General features: G+C 42.3%; 1 protein-coding gene across 2 annotated transcripts in view; it reads left to right on the plus strand.

Annotated features, from left to right (window-relative positions):
* The first annotated feature begins 481 nt into the window (after positions 1–481).
* LOC122665347 (probable isoprenylcysteine alpha-carbonyl methylesterase ICMEL1) overlaps positions 482–22702 on the plus strand; it is a 33714-nt gene continuing 11493 nt past the window's right edge. The window contains exons 1-5 of one of the 2 annotated variants that reach the window (XM_043861468.1): positions 482–916; positions 11075–11151; positions 11370–11439; positions 11534–11614; positions 11933–12007. In XM_043861468.1, coding sequence (XP_043717403.1) covers positions 519–916; positions 11075–11151; positions 11370–11439; positions 11534–11614; positions 11933–12007 — 701 coding nt within the window. In that variant the 5' untranslated portion in view covers positions 482–518. Of the gene's footprint in view, positions 917–1593; positions 1638–11074; positions 11152–11369; positions 11440–11533; positions 11615–11932; positions 12008–22702 lie in introns of those variants that run through there. The other variant, XM_043861469.1, reaches the window with a different exon arrangement.

A 22702-nucleotide genomic window follows, 5' to 3' on the forward strand; every position in this document is an offset into this window, starting at 1 on the left:
AGACGACGCGGTGAGGAGGAGGAGGAGAGGTGGACAAACGAATGAAACAAAGGAGAAAAAATAGAAAAAAGAACTAGAGAGAGAGGAGAAGAAAAGAAAAAGAAACCGAAAGCTAACAACCCATTCGAATTTCAAACCCTTTTCTTTTCACCCCATATCGATCTAAATCACGCCATGTGGAATCCAAATCCTCAGATTCCTCCGAACTCGAAATCCCGACAACACAACATGTCGACGACGCAACTCTCTCTCTCTCTCTCTCTAGGAAGTTCATGAGTGTAATCTTCTCTCTCTTCAAATCAAAATTCTGAGTATAAAATAGAGAAATGTGCTATTATGTGCTATCTTTCTCGCTCTCTCTGTCTCCCACTCCTCCCTTTGGCCAAACAAATCGAACCCAATTACGAAACAGATAAATCCAACGAACCCATTTCATGTAACAACAAATCCCTCTTCCTACCTCCTTCCCGGATCCTCTCTGATCGATTTCCATCTCGTTCCACCGAGATAAATACCACATGCAATCTCAAATCCTACCCATCTCTGAGACTCCCCCTTCTTCCACTTCTTCTTCTTCTTCATCTTCTCCTTCGACTATGGGGACGAAGTCAATGTTGTTTAGAGAACGTGGTAATCAGGGTCGTTTTCTTTTCCTCTCCTCGATGTTGTTTGGAGGCGAGAAAGCCATGGAGAAAAGACCTCTGCTCTCCCGAGCTTCCAGTACCAATACCAATAGCAACCGCAACAACATGAAACTACAGGAGCAGAGGAGGCGGAGGGTCAATAGCGACTCGTCTCTTTCCTCTCTTCCTTCTATCCCTCCCCGTCAATATTCATTGAAGAGGGACGTTGGGCACGCTGCTGCCGAGACCTATTTGCTTACTCGCCTTAGCTTCAAGCTCTTACGCTATCTGGGGTACTATTCCTTTTCTCTCAATTCTTTTTGGTTTTTAAGTACTCATCTTGGTGCTCTGATTGTTAGATTTGATAGAATTGTTGTTTGGATTGTGTTTACAACTAGTTTGATACGTAATATGGTTGTTCCCTGATCAGAATCTTTAAATTTGCCAAGGTTGTTTTTCTTGTTTTTCTTTTCTGACATGTGACGGGCCATTCATTGACAAAGACATTGCTTTTACGTAAGTTGGAATGATTGGAAGTCCAAAATGGATTGGAAAAGATCTGCAATTGTGGTACAATTTTGCATCAGGACCGTGATAAGAGCTACAGTGTCCAAACCCTTCTCTTTATAGGTGTCTATGTGGGGAAGAGTTGCTTTAGTGGGAGTGTTCTATTTCTTACTTCTTGAGCTGTTGGGAGTATGATGTCTTGTTTTTCGGTAAACTACCAGTATAGGGTTTCACTATATATTTGTAGCGAGGGTTCTTTCTTTCTAATCGATTGAAAGAGCTGTGAAGACTAGTGGCTGTAACTCTATTCTTTTTTGATAGTTACTTAGGTTCAATTATAAATAAAGAAGGAAATAGAGGATGATGTTGCACTAAGAATTAAAATAGGGTGTTTCTTGTTTTTCTTTTTTGACATGTGACGGGCCATTCATTGACAAAGACATTGCTTTTACGTAAGTTGGAATGATTGGAAGTCCAAAATGGATTTGGAAAAGATCTGCAATTGTGGTACAATTTTGTATCAGGATCATAATAAGAGCTACAGTGTCCAAACCCTTCTCTTTATAGATGTCTATGTGGGGAAGAGTTGCTTTAGTGGGAGTGTTCTGTTTCTGACTTCTTGAGCTGTTGGGAGTATGATGTCTTGTTTTTCGGTAAACTACCAGTATAGAGTTTCACTATATATTTGTAGCGAGGGTTCTTTCTCTCTAATCGATTGAGAGAGCTGTGAAGACTAGTGGCTGTAACTCTATTCTTTATTGATAGTTACTTAGGTTCAATCATAAATAAAGAAGGAAATAGAGGATGATGTTGCACTAAGAATTAAAATAGGGTGGATGAAGTGGAGGGGTGCATCTAGAGTGCTGTGTGATTGATGTATTCTTTTAAACCTCAAAAGGAAAATTTTATAGGACAGTTATATGACCAGCAATGATGTGTGGAGCTGAATGTTGGACAATGAAAAAACCAACATATAAATAAACTTAGTGTAGCTGAAATGAGGATGTTGAAGTGAATTAATGGTAAAATTAGAAAGGATAAAATAAAGAATGAACAAAGTAGAGCTAATTTAGGAGTAGCTCTGACATGTGATAAGTTGCGAGAAAGTCGTTTGAGGTGGCATGGACATGAGCAACGTAGGCCTTTGAATGCTCTAGTATAGAAGGGTGATTTGATTTAGATTGAAGGTGCTAAAAGAGCCAGGGGTAGGCCTAAATGACTCTAGGAGAAGTGGTGAGGAAAGACATGCATAGCTTAGGACTAGTAACAAGTATGGCTTTGAATAGAGTTGATTGGAGAAAAAGGATCCATGCAGCCGACGCCATTTAGTTTGGATAAGTCTGAGTTGAGTTGAGTTTGAAGTTTGACAAGATCTTGATATTTAATGGGTGTAGGAGCAGCATGTCTGTATAGCTATGTATTGCTAAAATCTTGATATGCATGCTGCTATTTGGCTGGTTTCCAATGTGAAGATTTTCCATGGTTTCTTTCAGAGGAAAAGCTGTACAGCTTTGTATTTCTAGATTTGAAAAAATTGGCAAGGCGACGCCTTGGTCGACTTGGGCGCCTTGGCCGCCTAGGCGGGCGCCTTGGACGCCTTGTTCGCTTAGTTAGTGTCGCCTTGAATTTTGACCCTCTCCACCGCCTTGGGTCGCCTAACCGCCGTGACAACTATGATTTCTAAATCTGAAAAGCCCTTTCGAAACCTGTGAATTTGTTGCTGAATCCATATCTTACCAATTTTCAATTGACTATGCTGGTTCCTTTTCGTATTCATTGCATAGCAGATATAAACCTGAACTTGTGATCTATATGCAATGGATCGGGTTCAATAGTTTTGTTTCAAGTAATGATCCCGAATACTAGTTACTATTAATGGTGCTGCTTTATCTTTTTGCAATGGTTCATCTTTTTCCTTGAGCAAGAAGTTTTTCTTCTATCCAGAACAAAAAACTTTGAACTAGGGTTGTTACATGCTCTTCTTTAATTTGCAAACTAATCCAGTTTGGCTTAATACGCGATTTCTTTTGAACAGTTTTTCTGTCAAAAGAATGATTTTTTCATGTCAATTTGTTGTTTCCTATTGAATTCCTCAGACATTTCGAGGCTTTGACAAGAGAAGTGTTTTCTGGTCTCCTTGTTTCTAATAATCATGTTGCTAACATCCTCAAGTTTTTGACATTGAGTTGGCTTTATGAACTGATGGAAGCATTGAAAACAAAGGAGAAGTCAAAACCTCAGCTCTGGAGAAGGAGATTTATACAAGGGATGCTTACATAGTTGGATTGGTCTTCGTGCTATTACTGAAAATATGAGGTGTGAGTTTTGCCATAGATAATGTGGGCAAGGGGGTCATGTCTATCTACGTTGCTGTTAAGAAGAAACTGGAGGACTCTAATGCAAAGTACATATTACATGATGATAAACATTGAGGAATAGAAGTTTTGATGATGGAAACCATTTGATTGTTACTGTTGAAGCAAGATTTTTGAGTGTGTTGCAGTGGCTATAGAGGAAGATATATCCTGTGAATAAGGAGACTAATGTACTGCATGGGTTGTTGATCTTCCTGACCTTCTCAAAGTTGTTTAACATTTCTGTCTCATTTGCTTCTCTTTCACTGGAGGAGCAAGCTCTTGGGCTAAATAACTTGAGGACAGGATTCCTTTAAGTGGAAGGGATGGTATAGAACTGATTGCAGCCAAGCCTTGAACTCCTTGGTTGCCTTGCGTCTGGACACCCTCCAATGCCTTGGGTAGCCTAGATGTCGTGACAACTATGATGGAGGTGGTCCAGATGCAAGGTGACCAAGGTGTTGGAGGGGGTCCAGATGTAAGGCGACCAAGGCATTGGAGGGGGTCCAGACACAATGTGACACCAAGGCTCTTTTCAGTAATTGATGGGGATTGTGAGTTATGGGCTTAACTGATTTTTGGATGACGTCTTATGTAGGTAGAATCATAACTATTCGAGTTGTCCCCCCTCCCTTTGAATAAATGAAAATTCTGTTCTTCCTTGTGGACTCCAGGACTTCTGACAGGGTTATGTGGTTGTTCAACTCCATTTTCATTCAATGTTAGAATGTATGAGAACGAAAAACGTTGAGCTTTAGTTAGAGAAGCTTCTAATTAATCTGCTGTTCCAACTTTGGACCTCTTCTCTACTATTGTTCCTACTATTCCTCAAGGCCTTGGAACACCACATTTGGATACATGAAGCTGGCATTGTTTCTCATTTGTTGGTTTTCCTAGATCCTGGTTATCTGTATGGATGACAACATCCACCAAAGTTTCCATCTTCCAATCTTAGAGCTATTAGCCTGCTCATGGTTGTAGAAGTTCATATTGTCTACTGATTTGTGCTTATGGGTTGTGGCAGTTAAGCCATTTTTTCACATAAAATATTTAAGGGGAAATTTCTATCACTCCCCTATACTTACCCCCTATTTACTCAAACTTCCCTGCTCAAACTTTACATCTGATTCCCCCAAAAAATCAAACTGCTACCTCTCCTTCTCCCCTATTAATTTAAAATACCCAAATTACCCTCCCATGGTTCAATCGTCCCATTTCTATTTAATTTTTATTTACAAAAGTGGGTCCCACCACTTCTTCTACTTCTTCTTCTTCTTCTCCTTTCTCTGCAGCTATCCTTTCCCTGCGGCTCACCCCCTCACCTTGGCCCGCCACTGCAACCCATCACCTCTCCCCTCCATCTTAGTTCCTACCGCTGCACCCCTGCTTCCCTGCACTCCCCCATCACACTCTGCCTTCCCTGTGTTCAATCCCTCTCCACTCCATCCCTCAATTACAAATGCCTCAAAACTCTATTATATGCGGAGAAAAATCTCGTTCCAGGTTTCCAAGCAATGGAGCAAACTTGTTAAACTTGTTTTCAAACTCCCTCTCTTAATTCATTTTTCAACCGAAAAGGAAAAGCAGAACAGAACACTTTAAATTAATCTTTGCTTCTGGCAAAAAAAAAAAAGAAGTGATCTTTACATCTTCACTGAAACAAGGAGGGATTCAGAACAAGCAAAGATATTTTCGGGTATAAAAACAAAAGATTATTTGGCCAGAATGAAACGACGGAGAAATTCTAATTCGAAAATAATTTTCGATAATCTTTCAACAGGACTAACTAATTGCGGTTTGTTCAAATTTGGAAAATGAATACAAGAATCTTACCAAAGTTTCAGAAAAGGTGAAGGTTCGCAAATTCTAGAGCGCTAAAAGTCTAGAACACCAAATCGGATGAGAGAACTGATAGGGAATCAATTAGAACCGTGGGAGGAGGAAGGAAGGAAAAAGTTAGAAATATCATGAGTACTTGGGATCTCGACCAAGTAGCTATCCACAACATTTTCTTTATGAAGATGCCAGTGGTCGACATCACTCTCATCAAATCCGTGCAACAATAAACTGACTCAAGTAGATCCTGTGCGGTTGGGTAACTGCAGGTACATTATGTAACTCCATGATTCAATGAGTGTATGCGAGAGCAGGGGCGGAGGGTGACCGGGAGTGCAAGGAAGCAGGGGGTAGGGCGGTGGGGACTAGGATGGAGGGGAGAGGCGAGGGGGTTGCGGCGGCGGACCAAGGTGAGGGGGTGGTGGCTGGGCAAGGTGAACTGTGGAGAAAGTGGAAGTGGGACCCACTTCTGTAAATTAAAAATTAAAAAAGAAATGAGACAATTGAACCATGGGAGGGTAATTTGGGTATTTTAAATTAATAGGGGAGAAGGATATGTAAGAGTTTGATTTTTTGGGGGAATCAGATGTAAAAGTTTGAGCAGGGGAGTTTGAGTAAATATTGGGTAAGTATAGGGGAGTGAGAAAATTTTCCAATATTTAACTTCTATTCTTGTTTAATCTTGGTTTTTCCTTTCCACCATTTCGGGAGAAAGAAGAGAGAATAAACTATTTATTCAGTTATAGAAGTTTTCCAAGAAAAATTCAAAATGGAATATTTAGAAATTCTCTAGCTATATTATTATTGAAGTTGTTGGCTAAGGAAGAGGACTCGGAACATCCTATCTTTACCTATTTGATGGATGTAGTGGCCTTACTAATTTACAAAAAAAACTATTGGATGTTGCATATTAGTGATTCTTTCCTCAAGTCACGTAGCCTGCGTTTGGTTGCCAAGCAAATTCGGGAAACTTTGACGGGTTCCTTTGTGTGAATATAAAACTTCAGCTTATTTGGGTTGCGTGGTGGGGATTTACTTTGTTGTTTTTCTCCCCCCACCCACAAATAACTTTCCTCTTTTTGCCAGTTGCAAAATTCCAAATAATCCTTGGGTACACTCTTCACTTTCCATTGGTCCCACTATACTTCTACTTTCTCTGCCCAACCAACAGCTAGAAAAGGGATGTTTTGTTGTTGTAACTTCCCCCAACATCGTGGGGCCCAAATTTGGTGCCTTTTCTAACTTTAGTGTACTTTAGCTTCATTAGCATTCTGATTCTAGTTTGGCTACTTCCCTAACTTCCCCCAACATTGTGGGGCCCAAATTTGATGACTTTTCTAACTTTAGTCTACTTTACCTTCATTAGCATTCTGATTCTAGTTTGGCTACTTCCCAATTTGGGTGCTTTCTCGTCTTCTGAAGGGGAAAGAGGCATTATGATCATTTTCCGAAGTTAGTTCAAAGCAAATTACCGTGACATGTTTTATGACTTTAGGAATCTCTTTGTTTGGGCCTTGAAGTTCGCAATGGTTTATTATCTTGCTCCTATTGAAATAAGCAAATGCTAACTAGGGAATATTTTAATGATAGATGATCCATTGCCTACTGTATCCTGCATTCTTATGGCATGAACCAAGTTCATGGATAGCTTTTTCTACAATTAACATCAATATGAAAGCAAAAGCGGTAATTGCTAAGGTTCTTTTTGTACACCTGCCAAGTCAGTAACAAAGGTTAGGGATGAAAAACTCGGGTGGTTGAATTTCTTATATTGGTAACATGTTTACTTGGTCGAATAACCAGGTTGGTGCTCGAAGGGTGCTGGCTAGGTTGGATCGCTTCCTGCTTAACACTGCTTGGTTAAATGAATTTCCAAGCAGCTCCGTCTCCCATCTTAACAGGACTTGCTCTGACCATGCGCCCATTGGCCTGGCGTTCAAGACTACTAACCTTCAGTTCCATTCCTCCTTCAAATTTCAGCAGATGTGGCTTCGGCACCCAGACTTTCATAACTTTGTGAAGGACCGGTGGAATGTGCCGGCTAATGGATCGCCCCTTTTTGTTTTATTCCAGAAGCTCAAGTCCCTTCGTGGTGCTCTGCGAAAGTGGAACAAGGAAGTCTACGGCAACATACACCAGAATGTCAGGGATGCGGAGGACTCAGTGCGCAGAGCTGAGTTGGCCTTTGATCAACAGGCCTTTGATGAGTCCAGGGATGCTTTGGGAAGGGCTAGGGAGGGTTTACAAGAGATTACTGCAGGAGGAAATCTTCTGGAAGCAGAAGTCCAGGGTATCTTGGCTTAAGGAGGGGGACCGTAACACGAAGTTCTTTCACTCTTTGGTTAACATCAGAAGGAGGCAGGCCAATATTTTGAGAATTAAAGGGGGGGATGGTGCTTGGGTCACGGACCCGGAGGGGATACAGGCAGAGGCGGTGAGGCACTTCTCGGACATTTTTACCACTCAGGGTTGTTTGGTGGACGAGGGCCTGCTTACTCTGATTCCCAAGTAAGTCTCTGACGCTGACAATGCTGCTCTTCTCGTAATGCCATCAATGGATGAGGTCAAGGGGGCGGTCTTCTCATTGTGCACCAGGACCGGATGGTTTCTCTGGTTACTTTTTCACATCTTGCTGGGACGTGGTTGGCAAGGATGTTTTGGCTGCTGTCCAGGAATTCTTTGAGGGAGGAGAGCTGCCCAGGAGCTTCACTTCTGCCAATCTGGTGCTCATCCCCAAGAAGGAGAACCCTGAGGTAATGTCGGATCTTCGGCCCATAAGCCTGTGCAACTTTGCTTATAAGATTATTGCGAAGATTTTTGCAACTAGGCTTGCAGGCATCCTCCCTTACATCATTGCAGAGGAGCAAGGGGCTTTTGTGCAGGGCAGAAGTATACATGACAATATCTCCATTGTCCAAGAGATGGCCCATGACATCAACAGAAAAACCAAGGGAGGCAATTTGCTTCTTAAGCTTGATATGGCTAAAGCCTATGACAGGCTGGAGTGGGTCTTTCTTTGGAAGGTCCTTTCTGGTTTTGGGTTTAGCGATGTTTGGATCAGCTTGATCAAGAAGATGGTGGTTAACTGCTGGTTCTCTACAGTTCTGGGGGGCAGACAGTCTGGCTTTTTCAAGTCATCTAGAGGGGTGAGGCAAGGGGATCCCCTCTCCCCTGCTCTCTTTATCATTGCAGAGGAGGTTCTAAGCAGGGGAATTAGAAAGCTGTTTGCAGAAGGGCATGCCTCCTACTTTAAACTGCCAAGAGGGTGTCCTGGGGTTACACATTGTCTCTTTGCGGACGATACTATTATCTTCTCTAGGGCGCCGAAGGGCTCTCTCAAGCAGATAATGGGGTTCCTTATCAGAAATGAAGGTTTTTCGGGTCAGCTGATAAATAGGCAGAAGAGCTGTTTTGTGTTGTGTGACTGGGCGTCTTCTGCAAAAGCTCGAGTTGTAGGGGAGATTACTGGGTTCGCACAGAAGTCTTTTCCTCTCACCTACTTGGGAGCGCCGCTGCATTCGGGAAGGCTCAAAATCTGTTTGTTTGATGGGCTGGTTGAGAAGATACGGAACAAAGTAGCAGGCTGGCAAGGAAAGTTATTGTCGGTTGGTGGCAGAATTACTCTCTTAAAGCATGTGCTCTCATCGATCCCCATTCACGTTCTCGCCAGGCTAGCGCCGCCTAAGGCAGTATTACGCAGAATTTATGGGATCTTTGCTAATTTTCTTTGGGGCATTTCAGAATGGGGTAAGTGGAAGCACTGGGTTAGCTGGCAGAAGATTTGCAGGCCGCAGGAGGAAGGGCTGGGGATTAGACTGCTAGAGGATGTAGGTCTATCCCTTAGGCTAAAGGGGCTGTGGAGGATTCTTACGGAAAGGTCGTTATGGAGTGAGTTTTTTATGGCAAAGTTCTTTAAGAATTAGCATGTGGAATTAGCAGGGTCGATGGGGGCTGGTTCAAAATCCTGGCGGGAAACACTAGCCTATAAGGATCTCCTGTTGAGCAACTCCAGATGGTTGCTGGGCGGTGGCAACATCTCATTTTGGCTGGATAATTGGACGGGGTTTGGTTCGTTGGTAGACACTGTGGACAATGGGCTCCTAGTGGACTTGGGGTTACGTGTAAAGGATGCAGTGTGTGGGGATGGCTCTTGGAGGCAGGGCGTGTTGGACAGCATTGACTCTGCGGCTGTGAGAGATAGTATCGCTTCAGGCTCTTTTGTCCTATCGGAAGGCGAGGATGTGTTGGCTTGGACCCCCTCTAGCAATGGTTTATTCACCACCAAGGCTGTTTGGAATAAAGTGCGGGGTGGGGCCCCAACGGTAGCATACGCGAAATGGATTTGGAATCAAGCTCTCCCGGTGAAAATAGGTTATTTTTCTTGGCAGCTGTTGAATGGGAGGATTCCAACTGACAACGCCATAATGGCGATGGGTATACCCCTGGCTTCAAAGTGCTCCTGTTGTGGTAGACCACAGATGGAAACGACAGATCACTGCCTGGTTGATGGTGGAACAGCCACCAAAGTCTGGCGACACTTCTCCCGTATGTTTGACATCACCATTCTCCCTGGTCAGGGTGCCAGACACAGAATTTTGCTTTGGCAGGGATTGGCGGGCGGCCACTGCCTCAGAGCGCGTATATCACAGGGCTGCTGCCATCTCTGATTGTCTGGGAACTTTGGAAGGAAAGAAATAACAGAAGGCATGGAGAACAGAGGAGGACAGCTAGTACTTTAATCGAGTGCATTAAGAGATGGGTTAGGGAGCTTTCCTACCCATCCATGGTTGGTGGTCATGCTTCAGCTAGGGACAGTTTATTGCTGCAGTGCTTTGGTTTATCGGAGCCAATACGCAGGAGGAAACGTCCATTTCTTGTGTATTGGTGCCCCCCTTTTGCGTCGGTTAAGCTGAATGTGGATGGTGCCTGCCGAGGCAACCCTGGCCCGGGTGGTGGGGGAGGGATAATAAGGGACCGGAATGGGGATATGCTGGCTGCCTTTTCTAGTTTTTATGGACACTGTACGAACTCATTGGCAGAGCTGAGGGCGTTGAGGGATGGTCTGAAAATATGCAAAGAGATGGGTTTGTGGGATGTGGTTGTAAATTCGGACTCTGAGACAACGGTAAGGGTTAATATGAGGAGGTGCAAGTTGTGGGAGGGTTGGTACTACTTTAAGGAGATTCTGGAGCTGGTTGATTACACACGGGCACATGTGTCTTTTACTTTAAGGAGATTCTGGAGCTGGTTGATTACACACGGGCACATGTGTCTTTTACTTTCAGGGAGAGCAATAGGGCGGCAGACTGGCTGGCCAATTTGTCTTGTGTTATTGAGGCCTCTGCCAGGTTTCGGCCTGGGTGCATACCCACGGGACCCCGGCAAAGTATCCTCCGTGAGGACAAAGCAGGACTGCCTGTTCTTAGATGTTAGGCTTTTGTGCTATTTCTGCTTGAAAGGGCTGCTTACGCTGTCTTGAATGGAATGAATACTTAGAGGTGTGGGTTGGGGTAAGGTGGCACGTCCCCCCCTGTATTCTTTATTTTTTCTGATATCTAATAAAAGCTCAGGGGCCAGCCCAGGTCCCAGGTAATATTCGGGTTAAAAAAAAAAAAAAAAAAAAAACATGCCGAACATGAAGAACAAAAAGAATTTGATGAATACGCTTGGCTATTTTTTGTACTTGCAATATTTAAATCTTGTAATTTGTTTAATGCTATTTGATAGGCTTTCTAACAGTTTATTTTCATTCAGGGTAGGTTACAGATGGATCACAAAATTTCTTGCCCTTGGATTTTATGCTATGCTACTTTTCCCAGGTTTTGTCAAAGGTGTGTGCTTTTCTGATGACAAGAATATAATTATATATTGTTGTTTAATTTCAGCTCTTCCAATATTCATGGCTAGATTGTCTATCTATCCAGTCTCTCTCTCTCTCTCTATCTATCTATCTATTAAAAACAGTATATGCTGTAGTTGTCATGTTACAGGATTCTGCTGGTTATTTCTGGTTCTCATGTGTATAACTGATCCCTCTTGTTTCTTTCAGTTGGATATTACTATTTCTTTTCAAGTCAGGTCCGTCGAAGTGTAGTTTATGGGGATCAACCAAGAAATAGGTACAGTTTAGGTGTTACCTTATTGATTTGTACAATGTACATTTATTTTACATGTTCTATTGTTCTAATTGCTCATCTCATTTTGATTTTGCAGGCTTGATCTGTATTTACCCGTAAATAGTAATGGGCCAAAGCCAGTTGTGGCATTTGTAACTGGTGGAGCCTGGATAATTGGGTGAGGAATTAAGCTATTGATTTACTTCTTGTATGTCTACAGCCTTCTATTTGTATTTAAGGTGGCATAGAAGGTGTATTGACTTTAGATACTGAAAGTTGTTAGACAGAGTGACCTTAAGGCACTTGTATGGTAATTGAAAGAGATAGTAAAGAAGTATGAGACAAATTCTGTATAAAATGCATCAGAGAAGTAGGCGATATGGTTATTTTTTAAATTGGTTGTGTTGTGTGATCTAGCGTTGTTAATATAATTCCTTGCACCATCTGAAACTGTTTGTTTTTCTTAGTTAAGTTATTGTATGCTTTCTTGGTGCAGGTACAAAGCATGGGGTTCCCTTTTAGGACAACAGTTGGCAGAAAGAGAAATCATTGTGGCATGCATAGATTACAGGTAATTGGTCTTAGTTGCAGCAGCTCCATGTTGTAGGTCACATTCTATTCTTCCTGGACACACTTGGTGCTTTTATGACATCTTATCCCTGTTCTATCTGTTATAGAAAGGTCACAGCACCAATTTTGATCAGTTATCTTAAAAAATCTCTTATGCTACAATATCATCATCTTAATTAGAAAATCATGCTGGCATCGAGTTTTCATAATATGCATATACACTGTCTGTCTCTTGCTTGACTGGCAATTTCTATTTGATTTTCATCTACTCGTCCAAATCATATTAATTTGTGAAACAGAAAATGTATATGAAATTTCCCCCTCACTTCTATTTGGGGCTGAACTGATTGTCGTATCCTATCTGACTTGACATAATTTACTGGCTAAATCCAATCAGAACTGGTCTGGATTTTTGGGCACTTGTGATCTGTGGATGCAGTCATGGTTGTTGTGTATATTTGATATATCATGTAAACTATAATAAATTTGTGAATCTCCAAAATTGAACATTTGAAGTTCCTTTAAAATGTGAACAATCCCAAACTTTGGAACTGCTTGAGGCTTATATGATGAAAAAGCACTTTTTCTGCTACTCTTTTCTTAGGTACATCATTTAGGTTAAAGAATAAATCAATGGCAAGCAATACTAGTGTCATTGCCCATATTTATTTATATAGCTAGGTATATGTTGAGATGTGTTACCCAATATTATAAGGGTACTTTTGGTATTTTATTTATGTACTTTTCAACAAGGGTAGAGTTGTAATTTGGGCTGTGACACTGTTCACGTGAACAGTGTCGTGAACAGTACCGTGAACGGTGTTTCCCTTTGTAATCTCTTTTATTATTATTATTATAAATAGAGAGCTTGACTGATCTCATTGATCATTCAAGCATTTTCAGAATTCAGGTTTTGATAACCTGGTATCAGAGCAGCTTCTCTGATCTAGGGTTTTCAAAACTCTCCCCTCTCCATCGATTCCTTCTCTTCCCTTCTTTTCATTGACTTCCTCTCTCTCTCTCTCCTTTCTCTTTGCTTGGTTCTCTCAACCCTTTAAGGGCAGCACTAATGAGGTGATCCAATTATGGTTCGAGTGCTGCCCTCCAATCCACCTCAATTTTAATGCCCTAAAAGTTGATCAATAGCTGCTGCAATTATCTCTCTACGATTTGGACTGCTTCAACCTTTTTTGGAAATCGATCTCACAACTCTTGGAAGATCGATTACTTCTTTTGGAGCATCATTGGCAGGGCTTCAGACAACATCTATCATACTTGGATTATTTTCAATTGAAGACCTCAAAGCTTTAGCCCCTTTTTTCCCTTCTTATCGATCTCAATTGTAAAACCCTGACACATTATCGATTTGGATTTTTTGGGCTGCTGTTTGGGGAGTTTTCATTATCGATTTGGATTTTTTGGGCTGCTGTTTGGGGAGTTTTTTTGTGGGTTAATTCCCTACTCATACTGCTGCAATCGACCACTGTTTCACACCAATTAGTGCAGTTTTTTTCCTGCAGATCAGAATTTTAGAATTCATAATCGATTTCAGCCTGGCAAGGTTTTTTTTGAAGATCAGTTTTTTTTTGTTCACCTCAAGGTTCGACATCTGTCTAGCTGTCCTATGGGTGACTCAGAGATAACCTCGGCTACTTCTGGAGGAGATCAGACCAGGAATGACTTCCTTCCTTATGCTGCAGCCATCAAGCTTGATGGTACCAACTACCTAATTTGGGCCAGATCATTATCCCTGACTGTGGTTGGTAGGGGACTCACTGGCCATCTTACTGGTACCACCAAACAGCCCACTGAAGAAGGTGCTGCCCGTACTAAATGGGCTGCCAATGATGCAATGGTGATGTCCTTTGTTCTGAACTCCATGACAACTGACCTCTCTAGTCAGTATCTTCTCCTTGACACTGCTACTCATATATGGATTGCTGTCAAGGGTACTTATGGTCATTCAGGGAGTGGTGCTCAGGTTTATGAGATCAGGAAAACTCTTCAAAACACTACTCAGAAGGAGATGACAGTCACTAAGTATTATGCTGTCCTCAAGTGTTTATGGCAACAGCTGGATCACTATGCTAGGTTTCAGCCTACTACTGCTGCGGATATTACTGCCTACCACACATATGTAGATCAGTTTCGGGTCTATGACTTTCTGCCTGGACTCAATGATGAGTATGATCCTATTCGGGTGCAGGTTCTTGGACGGATTCCTTTCCCCACTTTGGAGGGAACTTTTTCCTATGTCCATAGTGAAGAGACAAGGAGGGCTGCTATGATGATTACTCCTAAGGTTGAAAGATCAGCCTTACAGACTGCTGGTTCCACTACTGATACTTCTGCTGATACTGTTGCTGCTAATGCTACTGCTAAAGAGCCTGTGAAGTGTGACCATTGCCACAAACCCTATCACACTAAGACTCAGTGTTGGAAGCTTCATGGGAAGCCTGCTGATTTTGAGAGCAAAAGAGGTCGTGCTAAGTCTAAAAACAAAGCCAATCACACTGAAAGTGTAGCTCCAGCTCCCACTACTGACATTGGCTTCTCCCAGGAAGAACTTCAAGCTCTCCGGCATCTGTTGACTTCATCTGCTGCCCCTACTACATCTGCTGCCAATTCAGGTTCCGTCTTTGCCCGTGCAGGTATTTCCTTTGCTGGTCATTGTGCATCAGTAGTTTCCACTCCTTGGATTATAGATTCCGGAGCTACTGATCACATGACAGGTTCCTCTAGTATTTTTAACACTTACTTTCCTGCTTCTGGTAAGGACAAAGTTAAGATTGCTGATGGGTCCCTCTCCTCCATATCAGGGAAAGGATCCATTAGTTGTTCCCTTTCTTTGACATTATCTTCTGTGTTGCATAGTCCCAAGTTTACCACTAACTTTCTCTCCATTAGTAGTATCACCAAATCTTTGAGCTGTAAAGTGACCTTCTTTCCTACTCATTGTGTTTTTCAGGAACTGGACTCGGGGAAGACGATTGGATCGGGTAAAGTACATGGCAGATTGTACCTGCTTGATGGAGATCCTACATCTACGCAGGCATTACCTTCTAGGCTTTGTTCCCCAGCATCGTTCTCTTCTAAATTACACATATGGCACTCTAGACGAGGACATCCCCCTTGAGGTACCCTATCTACTTTATTTCCAGCATTAAGTACTTCATGTAATAAAGAAGATTTTTTTTGTGAGCCTTGTGTCTTGGCCAAACAGACACGTTCAAATTATCCAACTTCTAATAAAAGATCATCTTCTTTATTTCATGTTGTTCATTCTGATGTATGGGGTCCTAGTCGAAAAGTTTCACTTTCGAGTCATCGGTGGTATGTCACCTTTATTGATTGCTATTCCAGGTTCACTTGGGTCTATCTTATGCACAATAAAAGTGAGGTTTTTTCTTGTTTTCAGCACTTTCACAAGTTGGTTCAAACTCAATTTAATGCCATTGTTCAGACTTTAAGGAGTGATAATGGGAGAGAGTATATGGAAGGTCAGTTCCAAAAATACTTGGCTGCCCATGGCATCCTCCATCAGACCAGTTGTGTGGATACTCCGGCCCAAAATGGTGTGGCTGAGAGGAAGAATCGCCATCTCTTGGAGGTAGCTCGTGCTCTTCTGTTTGCCCGTAATGTCCCTTCCGTTTATTGGGGGGATGTTGTTCTTACTGCAACCTATTTAATTAATAGGCTGCCCAGTTAGGTCCTTAACTTTAGACCCCCTGTTGAGCTATTACTTGGCTTTTCCTCCTTTGTTGTTCCCCCTAAGGTTTTTGGCTGCATTTGCTATGCCAGGGATACAAGGTCCCCGGGCAAACTTGACCCACGTAGTCTTCGGTGTATTTTCTTAGGGTACTCTGCAACAGAGAAGAGGTATAAGTGCTATCACCTTCCATCCCGCCGGACTTTTGTCAGCATGAATGTCGTGTTTCATGAGAGTATCTCCTACTATGTGTCCCCACATCTTCAAGGGGTGAGTATTAGCGAAGATGTGTTGACTTTAGACTCTCCACCTCCACTCCAGTTGGTTCATGATGAGGCTGAATCTATTCAGCCTACTTCTCCCATTCAGCCTCCTTCTAGTCCTCCTCCTCCTCCCCCTGAGTCAGGGGGAGAGGTTCCTGTACAGGGGGAGCAAACCACACCAGCCCAGACTCTTGTCCAAAGGGCCATTAGTGAATTTCAGGGTATGATTAATGCTAGCAAAATAAAGACCTATGCAAGGAAACATAAGCAGGTTCAATCAACTGTTGCTCCCGTACCCATCCAGTTGCCGAACCTGGATCTAGAACCTGCCTCTCCACCAGGTAATATTCCTTCTCCTGAGTTGCCTATTGCCCTTCGCAAAGGTGTCAGGACTTGCACTCAGCATCCCATATCTCATGTTGTGTCTTATGACTCCCTTTCCCCATCATTTCGTGCTTTTATTTCTTCTCTTTCTTCTGTTCGTGTTCCTAACAATTGGCAGGAAGCTCTATCAGATGGAAAGTGGAAGGCAGCCATGATGGAAGAAATGGAAGCTTTGAAAAAAAATAACACATGGGAGCTTGTGGTTTTTCCACCTGGGAAGAAAACCGTTGGATGTAGGTGGGTGTTTGTGGTGAAACAGAAGGTGGATGGCATTGTGGATAGGTATAAGGCACGACTCGTGGCCAAGGGTTTCACTCAGACATACGACATTGATTACCAGGAGACCTTTGCACCTGTTGCAAAGCTGAATACGATTTGTGTGTTGTTATCATGTCTTTGTCAACCTTGGTTGGGATTTGCGCTGACTAGATGTTAAAAATGCCTTCCTAAATGGAGCACTGGAGGAGGAGGTATATATGGACATTCCACCAGGGTTCTCTTGTGGAGAAATAAAGGAAAAGTGTGCCGGCTAAAGCGTGCTGTATGGGCTGAAACAGATCGCCCGAGCTTGGTTTGGTCGATTCCACAAGGCCATGATTTTGTGGGCTACAAGCAGAGTACTGCTGATCACACACTCTTTATTAAGAGGGTTGGTGAAAAACTCACTGTTCTTATAGTCTACATGGATGACATAGTGGTTACTGGCAATGATGGTGATGAGATCAGACAGTTGAAGACCTTCCTCGGCCAGGAGTTTGAGATCAAGGATCTAGGGAAGTTAAGATACTTTATTGGGATTGAAGTGGCCAGATCTTCAAAAGGCATATTTCTCTCCCAAAGAAAGTATGTCCTAGACTTGTTGGTTGAAACAGGTTTGCTAGGCTGCCACCCTTTGGATACTCCTATAGATCCCACTGTTCATCTCAAGGAAAATGAGGGTGAGCCTGTAGATAAAGGCCGGTACCAAAGGCTTGTAGGGAAGCTGATTTACCTTTCACACACTCGTCCAGACATTGCTTGTTCTTTGTGAGTTAATTTATGCATAATCCCTACACTTCACATATGGAGGCTGTTCTTCGCATTCTACACTATTTGAAGTCAGCTCCTCGGAAAAGGCATTCGTTTGTCTTCACATGGTCACCTACGGATAGAAGCATACACCGATGCTGATTGGGCTGGTTACTGCGGATCGAAAATCTATTTACGGGTATTGCTCCTTTGTAGGTGGAAATCTTGTCACTTGGCGTCAAAAGAAGCAAAATGTAGTTGCTCGTTCTAGTGCCGAAGCCGAATTTCGAGCTATGGCACAAGGGATTTGTGAGTTACTTTGGCTTAAAAAGGTCTGCCACAAGATCGAGTATTCCTATTCGCCTTCCTATGATGTGATGAATTATATGTGTGATAACAAGGCTGTCAAAAATATTAGCATAAGCACACAACTTGAAAATTATAAAATATTTAAAACATTCATAGCAAAAAAAGCAAGCATTGAAGTGGATAGGCATTTCATCAAGGAGAAATTAGAAGATGGACATATTTGTATTCCCTTTGTGACTTCTTTTTCGATTAGCTTGCTAATGTCTTCACCAAGGACTGCCTCGGAAAGTTGTTTTATCCTAGCCTAGTCAAGTTGGGTATGTGTGATATCTATGCCCTAACTTGAGGGGAGTGTTGAGATGTGTTACCCAATATTATAAGGGTACTTTTGGTATTTTATTTATGCTTTATTTATGTACTTTTGAACAAGGGTAGAGTTGTAATTTGGGCTGTGATACTGTTCAAGTGAACAGTGTCGTGAACAGTGTTTCCCTTTGTAATCTCTTTTATTATTATTATTATAAATAGAGAGCTTGACTTATCTCATTGATCATTCAAGCATTCTCGAATTCAGGTTTTGATAACCTGGTATTATGATGCATACAAGTACAAGTCAAAGCAAACCATCTAAAATAAATTACAGGACAGAGAAAGGGAACTTTAGTGGGACTATGTAATGTAGCTCACAATAGGATAAGGATCCTATTAGAGGCCAAGCAACAGGATCTAAATACAGCTGCTGATTTGGCTTGGCAGTTTGGGACTGTTTAGGGCAAATCTAGGGTTTAGGCTAGGGTTATGGATGAAAGTAATATATGGTAATGATCACAGGTCTAGGGGTTATTTTGATATAAAAATATTGGGATTTGGGTCAGTTTAAAATTCCTGCAGAATTAGGGTTAGGATTTTTGGTTTTAGAAATTAAGAAAAATTACCAAAACTAGGGTTTTGAGTGGGATCTAAGGGCTGGGACTGAGGTCGAGTTTTTAAACAGTAAGGGAAAGGTTCTGTAATATGGGCTGAATTGAATGGCTAATTAGGTCGAACAGGTTTTTGACTATTTAGGGTTTAGTGGAGATGAAGGGAATTAGGGTGTAGCTATGGAAGATGAGGCAGCAGGCTAGGTCGAATGGAGGGGTTGATGTAGAGATGTGTGTCTAAAGTTTGAAGGGATTTGGCTGATAGGATATGGCTGGACTGAATTTAGAACACTAGGGTTTATGAAATTAAAACGAAAATAAAGGGATCGAATGGGGAAGGAGAAGGAATGATAAAAAAACAGAAATTAAACACAAACTCACCACTAGAATCCACCGGCAGCAGCTTGAATGATGAAGGATGAAACCACCTTCGAGAGAGAGATCGTCCCAGCCGTCACGGTGCAAGGAGTCGCAGGAATCCACCCACCCTTTCCACCTTGAAATCCATAAGGATGCACACTCAAAGGAGCGTAAGCAGCGAGCGTGGCCAGCAGCAGAGAAAACAGTCTTTTAATTCAAATTTCAATGTGGGGGAGCCTCCCACGATTTCTACTTTTATAATAAAGGGCCAATGGTCCAATCCTAGTACAAATTAAAGTCTCCTCCTTCTAAACTCGTGGAAGGGAGAGATTTAATCTAACTTAACTAATTTAAAACGAAGGTAAATTGACTAAGATATCCCTACTAACTTAAAATAAAAGAATCTAACTTAAAACAACTAATTTAAAAGAAGATTCCATACTAGCCAATAGGATATAAGGACCTATTGACCAATAAGGAACACTTCACTTAAATTAGACCAAATGAACCAATTGGATGCAACCAATTCTAACCCGGTTCAATCTAAAAACAGGAAAATAAACTATGTATGGAAAATAATAATCCTAATCTATGGCTCCCTATTCAAACCCTAAGTTCGAGAGCTTCTTTTTCTTCTTCTTCCTTCTCGAGTTGCATGGCATTTCTTTTTCACGAATTCTTCTTCCTTCTTGGAGTTGCATCTTCAATGCTGCGGAAGTTTTGGAACCGAAAATTTGCCTGTGAGGCGGACAGCGGTGATGCGGTACTAGTTAGTCATTACTTCATTAGTCATTACTTAATTGATATCTTATTCTTTTGAAATGAAGGTGACATGTTTCTTTTGTTGTAATGCGGTGAATGGTGGGTGTTGTATGGGGGTTCGTGCAAACAATTTAAGAAAAATAGCAATCGAGTTTTCTCTCGAGACATGTTCGGCATGTCATTTGTGAGCGGAATTGGAGTACATTTTCTCTCATCCGCTCGAGAGGAGAAATAGATTGGGTTACGAACGTCTCTCGACTTAGTGTATGTCCATTATAATTTGAGGTTGAAGATGACACATCGCGCATGGGAGAGAAGGGTATCGGGGAAAATATCGATCTGGACATTTTCCGGTGGAGTCGAATGATGAAGATCCTATTGTTGATTGGGTGAGGGATAGAGGTGAGCCAGTGTTAGATCGGCCTGGAAGTGGGCGACCCCATGATAGTGAACACACTGGTGATGTGGATGACCTAGGCTGCGGTGAGGTACATGCATGGGGACGGGTACCCATACCGTTCGATCCTGGTGGTGTTGATGAGGAGGATGAAGATTGGTCTACATGTCATCGGTGGAGATGGTGGTGGTGGAGATGGTGATGGTGGAGATGGTGGTGGTGGTCTGGTGGAGATGGTGATGATGGAGGTGATGATGAAGGTAATGATGGACGTGAGTCACGTGATGATGATGGTGATGGTGGTCAAGCATATGGGGAACTCGAGTCCCGTTTGTGGCAAGAAGCGCGGCAGAGGCAATCCGTGCCCCCACCGGCCCCACACGTCCACCACGGCCCACATCGTCCACCTCGACCTACTCGAAGCGGCGTGGCGATCCCGTCACTGGTGGTCGTGGTAGTGGTACTAGTAGCGGTGAGCTTATGGACATTGATGCCCTATACGGCTGTTGGTGGGTGAGTATTGGCGATAGAAACCGATGGGTCAGTGGGCATTTTCGTGCCCCATCTTTTCATGTGAGACGGCAGTCCATCTCGGCCAATCGAGCATGGTTCATCTCATTCACATCCATGTGGCGAAGGGCATTACAGGCGGTACCCAGGGGAAGCTACCTATATCTTCTTCATCCATTCGATTTTGAGTATGACTCCCACTCATGAGATATAGTGGATCGTCTTTTTGTGCATGACTTCTTTTCCTATCACGGCTGACCCACCCGCGCTGCCACCGTACAACCCGTACATGCTCCCGGAGCCGTCATATGACTCATATCATAGTGGATCGAGTGGGTAGTACTTCTTCCTCGATTTGGTGACCTATATCTAGGATAGGTTACCTTCAACATGTTGATGATCACGATTTACATGGCCCTTGTGGATGACTACACTCTCTTCTTCGCCACGACTATGGCGTGGCATGCATTTGTCCCTACGATCGGAGAAGCAATACCGCGTCGGCTCCGGTGGACCATGAGTGGTATTGATCTGGATGGCGGAGTAGTTATTATTAGCAAATTTGTAAACATTTGAGATGAATGATGACTAGTTGACTACTTGACTTGTAGCCTTATAGGGGACAATTGGGGATATTGACATATTGTGATTTGGAATGTTTGATATCATCTTCTTAAATCTTAACTCTTAAGTTGTTTTTTGTTAACTTGTTATTGACTTGATGTCTTATGTACTTAATATTATGATTTATGACTTAACTTATGAGTCATTATGTTTCCAACTTAGTTCCAAGTCAATTTACTTGTTTAATGTACAATGTGTATATGTAAATGTGTAATTAACTAAGTTATACACTTATACATTAGGGTTTGACCGTACATTGCCAATCAATGGTGCACATCCAAAACACCATTTTGGGTGACTATTTTTGCAATTTGAACATTTAAATGTGTTTATATAGCCTAAAATAGGGTTTCCATGAAGTTTCGAGGCCTTAACTTGGCCTAAAACCCACCGAAATGACCTATCGAAACATACCCGGAAAAATACAATATTTCGGCCGAAATATCCGAAATTTCGAATATTTCGGATATTTCGGTCAGCTCGAAATACCGAAACGAAACGAGTTCTCGAACTATGGCTGTGAGTGCTGTGAGTAAATTTATGCATAATCCCTACACTTTACATATGGAGGTTGTTCTTCGCATTCTACACTATTTGAAGTCAGCTCCTGGAAAAGGCATTCTTTTGTCTTCACATGGTCACCTACGGATAGAAGCATACACCGATGCTGATTGGGCTGGTTCGCGGATCGAAAATCTATTTACAGGTATTGCTCCTTTGTAGGTGGAAATCTTGTCACTTGGCGTAGCAAGAAGCAAAATGTAGTTGCTCGTTCTAGTGCGAAGCGAATTTGAGCTATGGCACAAGGGATTTGTGAGTTACTTTGGCTTAAAGGTCTGCTACAAGATCTGAGTATTCCTATTCGCCTTCCTATGATGCTGTATTGTGATAACAAGGCTGCAATTAGCATAGCACACAACCCGGTACAGCATGACCGTACCAAGCATGTTGAAGTGGATAGGCATTTCATCAAGGAGAAATTAGAAGATGGACAGATTTGTATTCCCTTTTTGACTTCTTCTGATTAGCTTGCTGATGTCTTCACCAAGGGACTGCCTGGAAAGTTGTTTTATCCTAGCCTAGTCAAGTTGGGTATGTGTGATATCTATGCCCCAGCTTGAGGGGGAGTGTTGAGATGTGTTACCCAATATTATAAGGGTACTTTTGGTATTTTATTTATGCTTTATTTATGTATTTTTGAATAAGGGTAGAGTTGTAATTTGGGCAGTGACAGTGTTCAAGTGAACATTGTCGTGAACAGTGCCGTGAACAGTGTTTCCCCTTGTAATCTCTTTTATTATTATTATTATAAATAGAGAGCTTGACTGATCTCATTGATCATTCAAGCATTCTCAGAATTCAGGTTTTGATAACCTGGTATTATGATGCATACAAGTACAAGTCAAAGCAAACCATCTAAAATAAATTACAGACAGAGAAAGGGAACTTT

The sequence above is a fragment of the Telopea speciosissima genome, chromosome 6 (genome assembly GCF_018873765.1).
Source record: "Telopea speciosissima isolate NSW1024214 ecotype Mountain lineage chromosome 6, Tspe_v1, whole genome shotgun sequence".
NCBI lineage: Eukaryota > Viridiplantae > Streptophyta > Magnoliopsida > Proteales > Proteaceae > Telopea > Telopea speciosissima.